This window comes from Pelodiscus sinensis, chromosome 10, assembly GCF_049634645.1.
Source record: "Pelodiscus sinensis isolate JC-2024 chromosome 10, ASM4963464v1, whole genome shotgun sequence".
Lineage (NCBI taxonomy): Eukaryota > Metazoa > Chordata > Testudines > Trionychidae > Pelodiscus > Pelodiscus sinensis.
Window position 1 is genome coordinate 40,570,265 of NC_134720.1, and position 8,729 is coordinate 40,578,993.

The 8,729-nt window shown below is 42.1% G+C and overlaps 1 protein-coding gene across 9 annotated transcripts in view; it reads left to right on the forward strand.

Annotated features, from left to right (window-relative positions):
• ECT2 (epithelial cell transforming 2) overlaps window positions 1-6,908 on the forward strand; it is a 67,644-nt gene extending 60,736 nt beyond the window's left edge. For 6 of the 9 annotated variants that reach the window (XM_075937964.1, XM_075937963.1, XM_075937968.1 and 3 more), the window contains 2 exons: window positions 3,968-4,288; window positions 5,587-6,908. In XM_075937964.1, the coding sequence (XP_075794079.1) occupies window positions 3,968-4,264 (297 nt within the window). In that variant the 3' untranslated portion in view covers window positions 4,265-4,288; window positions 5,587-6,908. The remainder of the gene's footprint in view (window positions 1-3,967; window positions 4,289-5,586) is intronic. The other 3 variants (XM_075937967.1, XM_075937970.1, XM_075937971.1) reach the window with 1 other exon arrangement.
• The last annotated feature ends 1,821 nt before the right edge of the window (window positions 6,909-8,729 follow it).

An 8,729-nucleotide genomic window follows, 5' to 3' on the forward strand; every position in this document is an offset into this window, starting at 1 on the left:
AGTTTTGTGGATACCCCTAATGCATGTGCGTGGTTTGTGTGTTTGTGTGTGTAAGTGCCATTGAGGCTGTTTACGGACCAACTTGTCATGGCATAAACCCCCTTTGGTCAAAGGATGGAACCACACTTCTGAAGGATAACAAAGCCATTAACTGTGGCTGGAAAAAACATTTTGAAGATCTTAATAGTAACTCCATGGTTGCAGATGAAGTTCTTGAGCAAATCCCCCGAGGACCTTTTAGGGATGAGTTCAGAAAGCCTCCCAATTTTTTAGGTATACAGTGCCATCAAGCAGATGAAGAACAAGAAGGCAGCAGGTCCATATGGGATCCCCTCTGAAATCTTTAAAGATGGTGGACCAGAGTTAATTCGGAAGCTTAGCCTTAAAATTTGGATAAAGGAGGAGCTGCTCAGTGAAATGAGGGACTCCTTGATTGTAACCCTCTTTAAGAAAGGGAACAAAGCAGACTGTGGAAACTCTTGTGGTATCTCTCCTTGCTGTTGCAGGCAAAGGTCCTCGCAACCCGTCTTCTGCCCCTGTCAGAAGAAATATTACTGGCATCACAGAGTGGCTTCTGACCATGTCGCAAAAAATGATCTTAACTGCAGGGCAACTGCAAGAAAAGTGTCCGGAGGAAAACCGATCACTGTACATGGCTTTTATTGATCTAACTAAAACCTTTGACTCAGTGAATCGCCATGACCTTTGGACTGTACTTTCAAATATTGGATGTCCTGATAAATACATCAGTGTCCTAAAGTTGATTCATGATCACATGAAAGCGACTATTCTGAGCTGTACTGTTGCTCAGAGTGAACCTTTCAAAGTACAAATCAGAGTCAGATAGGGCTGTATCCTTGTCTCAACCATATCCTTGCCTCAACCATATTCGCAGTCTTTATTGCAGTTATTTTTAACCTAATTGCTGGGAAGCTCCCAGCTGATGTTGAAATCCATCTACAGAATGGATGGAAAACTGTTTAGGCTTAGCTTAGGCTGAAAGTTAAGAGTAAGATTTCCACCACATCTGTCGTGGAACTTCAGTATTCTGATGACAATGCAGTTTTTGCCCACTCTGAGATCTTCAAACTATCTTGAATGTGCTTGCTGATGCTTATGCAAGTCTTGGTCTCATCCTCAACATCAAGAAGACCAAAGTCCCCATTTATTCAAATCAGGGGAGAGGCACTGGAAATGTCAATCATTTCCTCTACCTTGGAAGTTGCCTTTCATCCAAGGCAGATATGTAGAAATCCAACATCGTCTAAACCTTTCTTATTTATGGCGCACAGTTTTTTGAAGGTCACGAATTCAAACAGACACCAAACTTCTTGTGTCTCAAGCTGTCATTCTCCCAATACGATTGCATGGGTCTGAAACCTGGACAATCTACAGACATTACTTGAAAGTCCTTGAGAGGTATCACCAAAGCTGCCTCTGCAAGATCTTGAAGATCAAATGGGAAGATAGGTGGACAAAGATAAGTGTTCTGGAAGAGGCAAAGACCACCAGTATCAAGACAGTGATCATCCATCAGCAAGTTCGCTGGACTGGTTGCATTGTTCAGATACCAGACCATCGCCTCCCAAGACATGTCCTGTTCTCTCAGCTGAAAGGAGGATACCGTAACATGGGAAGACAACAGAAATGTTATAAGGATGTGCTAAAAGAGAGCTTGAATTGCACCTTTGACATTGATACTTGGGAGACACTTGCCCAGGATCACTCAAAATGGAGACAAGTCCTACGTAATGCCTCCCTGCATTTTCAATTTGCCTGCCTACAAACTGAGGAGGAGAAGTGCAGGAGGAAGGGGAGACTGGCTTCTAGTCATGGTCAACAGCTTCCTGCTGTACCTGGAAACATCTGTCCTCACGGTAACAACTTGTGGTTCAAGGATTGACCTTATCAGCCACCTGAGGGTCCACAACTCCCATGGAAGATGATCATACTCGGCAATGAGTGATCACCGCCATCATCATCATTCATCATCTCTGCAGAGCAGGTGTTGGGGAGAAGGGGATGCACAGATGCATAAAATGGAGCTGCTGAAGTATGGCAAGTGACTGAGACGAGTGCTTCTCTCGAGGCAGTGCACTCTTTCTAAGATTTCTGCAGCACCCAGCTCACTCCTCCAGTTCCACCCCTCTTACCCACACTAGAGGCCCAGAGCGAGCCCTTGATGGCTCCAAAATTTGTGGAGTGGCCTCCCTGTGAAACTTCTTGTTCACTTCTGATACAGAGTTGTAGGATTCCACCCAAAAATAAAGTCTCAGGCCCTTAGTCACCTGGAGTGTGGGTGCCCTCAAGGAGTCCCCAAAGGGTGAGAGAGAGTTACCTTAAACTCTAAAATGATCTAGCCCCATCCAAATGCAACATCTCCCTCTTGCCTAAACACAGTATGGGCATCATGCTGCCAAGCTGTTTGATAGCTGACTCTTTGGAAGTGTTAAGAGATTTTCAAAATTTTTAGAATTCATCTTTTTAATGCACAGAAAAGAAGGGGATCCAACCAATCCTTTGTAGTTCTGCTGACGTGTTTGAGGGTGAAGCCTAACTATGTAAGGACATATGATGTGTAGAAAATTTATGAGCTACAAACTGGACCATAACGAAGATAGACAGATACGGTAGTGGCGGAGGAGGAAGAATAAAAATTAAATCTGTAAATGATTTTTTTTTTTTTGAAAGGGGGATGCTCACAGCCCAAGTCTAACCTCTAACAGGAGGAAGGATGCAACCATCCCTGTGGACAAGTTATTCCTTAGTTACCTTCCGTAGTGTTTTGGCTGCAGGATGGCACATGGTAGGGGGAGGGGCAGCTCAACACATGCTATGAGCACAGTCTGCTAATTAACCTAGCAGGCAGGATAGAAATTGTGTGTATACAATATTCGGCCCATGGGCCAGATTTTGCATATTCCTGGTCTCCATGTAGAATGCAATTCCCTGTTCAATTCACTTTCCCAGCATGCTGTTTATGAGCTCCTTCAGTTCTGCTTGCTCTCTGGGGCAATGGCCATGTCTCATCAGTGTGTTTTCAGCTCAAAGAAGAAATGGCTCATATGCTAGTCCTAACTAAATAGTCGCCCAACTCTCAAAGTCTTTCAGGGTTTGTCCCTCTGTCAATATCATGCCGATTTTTGGATTTGGTGAAAGTAGCTCTTCCCACTATGTTTGGGTGATCACTTTATATTGTTTTCTGTTTTGTTAGCCAGAGTCTCATAGTGGAGTTACACTAGCACATACAATTTCTCCCAGTAGGTCAGCCTACTCCAATCTTGCTGCTTGCCTAAGGATTTGTACTAATTATTCCGTGGACTCCTAGTTCCAACAGGAAATCCTTGAATTCCCCCATGGAATTGTATTCTGGATCCAACCTCTTAAAGATGCATATAACGTCTTATTTAAAAAAGAAAATTGAATCAGTTGTCTGATTTTTATTTTGTATATTGTTGAGACAGATAACCTTAATGCCTGGGATACCTAGGGTATTGATCAAAGCAGGCCTTCTGGTAAGCATTTTAATGGCCTAATGCGCAGTAGCACTGAAACTTGATGACAATCGAAGAGCATCATTTGAATGGGGAAAATAACTTGTAAATTTGTCATTGTCTTAAAATGAAATAATCTCCAAACTACTGCAGAAAGAGTTCTGATCTTACTTGTATGCATTATTGAACCTTTTTGAAGTGCTATGGCATAATCTCACTGCTGTTGTTATAAAATTAATCTGAAGATATTGAGTAAGTTTTTTAAAATTTGCAGAACATAAGAGCCCACTAACCTCTTATAAAGGACTCAAAGGAATTGTTTAGGTGAAGTGTTAGTCTAGATATCCTGGCCATAGGTATGTGCAACTTTTTTTTCATTAAAGAGAAATGGCATTGAAAATAAGGCATAAGAATAACCAGTGAATTTATGCAGTGTCTGCATTAACTCTTCATCCTCCCCTTCCTATTTGTAGATTGCTCGTTCCTCTTCTACATACAGCCTAAGTGGATCCATCAAACATGTTGTTAGCATTCAGCGCTCCAATTCTATTGATGGGAGCTCTCAAAATTCCAGGCCTCGACCTGTTTTCCGTCCTGACTCTCCAACTAGCCATCCTTCACATGCCAGAGGAGGAAAAACTTCTCCTTCCAGCTCTGAAAATATAAATGGCTATTCATTGGCCAGACCATGTCCCATTCCTGTCATTATTACCACCTGTGATGTAGATGACCAGAGTGGCGTTGAAAACATTTCCGTCGTCAAACCCTGATCTTTAATGCCTACATTGCATAAAGTGAGCTTACGAACAATTCTTATATCTGGCACTAATAGAGACAAAAGAACACAACTACTAGAAGATAAAGAATCTGTCAAATGTTTCTAATGGGTGCTGGCTTTTTCTTGGACTTTCTTGGTGCATATCTCACCTACCATTAGGCTACTTAATATTTCTTCTGTTAACGAGTTGGGTCTGAAATGGGGAATTTAAATTATCACTAATATCAGGGGCATGGGATTTCTTTCCAAGTTTTTTAACCCTATTGGCTCTGATAACATTGCAGTGCCTCTTTATATTTACACATTCAGTGTGAGTACGGGAGAGTCTTCATGCTGAAGTCAAGATGTGACTGATTAAATTCTGGATTCAGTGTGTAGTCTGCTTCTGATTGCGAATATGAAATATTCCTTGAATACAACTATTGAGACTTATATGAATCTTAAACAGTAAATTATGTAATGGTCATCCTGTTAAATACCTCCATAAGAATACATTTCTCTCCTAGTTAACAACTATAATACTAGCACCTGTTGTTGCTACAATTGAAAACAAACTTCTGAGGTTGCAAAACAAAATAAAAAAACCCTTATAAATAATCTTAAACTAAAATGAATATAAACTTTTGCTTAGCAGCAAACTAAGCTTGTGGTCATCAGTTTTTCTGAGACTTGTTCACAACATCAGAATAGCAACTCTTTTTGTCTAGTTGACAATCATATACAGGCATACATATGCTAAGACTATTCAATAATAAAATTAGGTTAATTTGTTTGGTTCTCTTTAATACCAAAGTCTCTTCAAGCGTCAAATCAGGAGCTTTTGCGGCTTGAAAATGTTAAGAGCATAAAAAGTTTTAAGTGGTGATGTAGCTATGGAAAGCTCATCTCAATCTTTCAAGACTTGCTAATATAGCAAACTGTTTTATAACAAGTTATAAGTTGGAAAACTTGGAAGGAGATACTATGCTGTTGTGAAAGCATGAACTGCACGAGGATGTGGATTAGGTATGTTTTGCTTTTATTAAGAGAACTACTTCAGATGTTCTAGAACCATGCATACCTTTCAACAGTCTCGTTATGGGGCAAATTTTCATTTTTATATAATGAACTTAACCATATGTCATTATCCAACTTAACCAAGTTCATTATCCAAAACTCAGAAATGCTGACTCCTTAAAATAAGGGTTAGCAGTCTGCCTATATCTGAAGAAACTGAGCTGCTGTGTGCCCCCTACACCTCAAGCTCCAAAATGACTATAACATTGAGACTGATACTTGGTCATATTAACAAATACTTTTTTTCCCCCCTTCCAGGCTATTGCTTCTCCTTCCTTGGTAAATCTTCCCTCAATGTTTGCAAAGAGGAGTCACACCTTAAGTCGATCAACAACCCACTTGATATGAAGTAGACTTAAAATGGACTACTATAATGTAATGACTGACAAGCAACTGGCTGTTCAGATGATCTATTACTGACATTAATGGTACTTTAGTCAATATCACTTTAATGACCTTTACGTTAATATTACCCAATATCTTGTTAACCAGTAGGGACTCTTTGACTAGTATTGAAGCAGATCACCTAGTCGACCAAACAAGTGAAAAATTTGATCTAGTATTAGATATAATATATTACTTTGCACAGATCTGTTTCTTCATTGTTTCAACAAACTGTCTAGTTTAGGCTATAAACTTGTCAAATGCTTAAATTAAGAAGTCTCTTATTTAAGTCATCCACTGGATGAGGTTCTTCAGTTAATCTAGAAGAGGTTTCTTAACTTCACCAGTTGGCTCTGTATTCCTTATCTTAAAAGCTAATGCCTGGACCCTTGACTAAACAGAAATAGTTTGCTTCAGATGTGCTCCTTCAGAGTATGACAGTTGGCCTGTTATACAGCTGCTTTTTCAGGATATTCTAGACGATCTAGGTTGTTAGTACATGAATATACTTGTGAGTGATCTAATGCATGTGGTTGTTCATATTTTCTATGCATCCTTTTCTAACCCAATACTTTGGAATTCTGTGACTAGCTTAGCCACCGAGAATAACTTGATCTGATAACAAATTAAAATGAACACTTTTAAAATGTGCAAGTCCAAGGAAGAAAAAACACTGTACTTAAACTGTATTTATAGCCTTTGAGTTGAGACTAGTTATAAAACTGTCTCCAGAATGTTGTTTAACTACTTTTATATGTGTAGTTTATTCATGCACTGGCTCCTACAGTGCCAAGCTGAAATTGTGGGCCTTGTTAGAGTGTTTAACACTAATACTTTTACTTATAGGTTTTTGATGTATAATTTCCAAAGCTTTTTTTCCTACATCTTTGCTATACTTAGTCATTTTGTACCTTTGCAAGCTGTACATCTTAGAATAATCACGTTTTCTCTCTATTATCCAACACCATCTCAGGAATTGTCCAAATGTGTATATTTCTGCATTTTAATAACTCTGAACTAACTGCCTGTATGTCATGTGTAACATTTCCAACTTATGATTCCCTTTAAAAAATAGCATTTTGAGGTTGTTATATGTAATTAGTGTGTTTTGAAGATGTCAGATGGCCTGTTACTTCTGTATTTTTAAGATTGTGTTTTTTGCAAATACAAATCATGTAAATAAACTGTTAAAACAACATTGCTTACTGTTATACTAATCAGACTCTTCAGAAAAGTCTGAATCAAGGTGTGCATTACAGCAACAGGAGTCTAGAAGTGTGTATTGTGAATTTTATAGAAACATAGTGGCAGCCCACTAAATACATACATATACCCTACATGGTTTCTGTGAAATGTTTTGAGGATTTACAGCTGTGGATACTGTTCTGTTAGTTGTGCATTTTCTCTGACTGTACAAGTTAAACCTCTAAATCAGGACTTTCTGGTCAAGCGACGTTTGTGGTCAGGCAGGACCACGGATGTTCCTGGACCAAGAGTCCTGGTGAGGGCCAGCAACTGGGAACCCAGCCAGGCTAACAGCAAGGGGGCCAAGAGCCTTGTTGTGGGAGTTTGGCTGGGCCAGAACAACAGTGGAGCCCTGTTGCAGCAGTCTAGCTAGGCCAGTGCCAGTGGGATTGCTGTGGAGGCAGGGCTGGCAGCTGGGAACCCAACACAGCAGCCCTACGGTGGCCGTGAGCCCAGCCGGACTGGCGGGATGGAGTGGGGGGGACTGGATGGGAGGATGAGCTAAGCCAGGAACAGAGCTGGGTTGGCAGGGCAGGGGGACTAGAACTGACCTCTTCTGGTCTGACAAACTCCCTTGTTTAGGATCAATCAGGTCCTGAGGGTACTGGACCAGGGAGGTTCAACCTCTTTAGCAGGGCTGGGGAACTTTTTTTTTTTGGGTCAGGGGGCAGGATTGCAGAGCCACTGAAAAATCAGTCGGGGACTGAACACCAGTGAGAAGCAAAAAATAAAAGACTGATGTGGTCCCCAACTGAGGAGCAAGACGCTCCCCACATTCCCCTCACACACCAGAGCCTAGAAGGGTCCAGGCTAGTAGATTTGTGTGCACTAACTGCAGTAGGGGAAGGAGGGGAGGGCTGAAGTTCTTCGGGGGCTGGATTCAGAAAAGCCAGGCACTGCATCCGGCCCCGGGGCCTGAGGTTTCCCCACCCCTGCTCTATAACTCTCTTTGGTTCCAGTAGTTGGGGGGAGAGGAGAAGTAGCTATCTCTAGGGATTTTCCTCTGGGGGGGGGGAGTACACAAGTGCTCTGAAAGCTTTCTGTAGAATATGTACAATAGTCTGAATTAAGGACTGTGGTTGGAGAGCCCACATGGGGACCCTGCGCACCCAAGAGAGGTAATAAAGGTAAAAATTCAGGGTGATCAGGAATGCGTGTGAGGTCCTCCCACGGGTCAGAAACGTGATTGTAGAATGTCTCAGCAGAGAGTTCTCCTCCCCCCCATGAGTGGGTGCTTCACCCTGAGGTGACGGTCTCACTCTTCAGTGACTGGTGATGTCCCCTACTGGACCTTTTCACAACCAGAGACAGTGCAAAGTGCAGATGGTTCTGCTCCAGGTTTGGACTCAAGCAAGGCTCTCTGCCACGTGTTCCTGTACAAGTGGTCGGATGGTCTCCTTTATGCCTTCCTTTATGCCTTCCTTCATTTCCCCTCATTGGCAAGGTCCTGCCAAAGGTCAAGAGGGACAAGGTGATGATCATCCTCATCGTGCCGGCCTGGCCTCGCTAGCACTGGTTCAGGGCATTGATGAACCCAGTATTGCACGTACTCAGGATGCTGCCACTGAAGCCTGATCTGCTCTCCCAAGACCAGGGTCACTTGCTCCACCTGAACATCAGCTCACTCCACCTGACGCTGTGGTTCATCCATGGTTGAACCCGCAGCAACTGGCATGTTCACATGATGTTCAGGAAATTCTTGAGTCAAAAGCCTTCTACACGGCCCACCTACACTGCCAAATGGATCCGCTTCTCTGCATGGGCACAGCAGC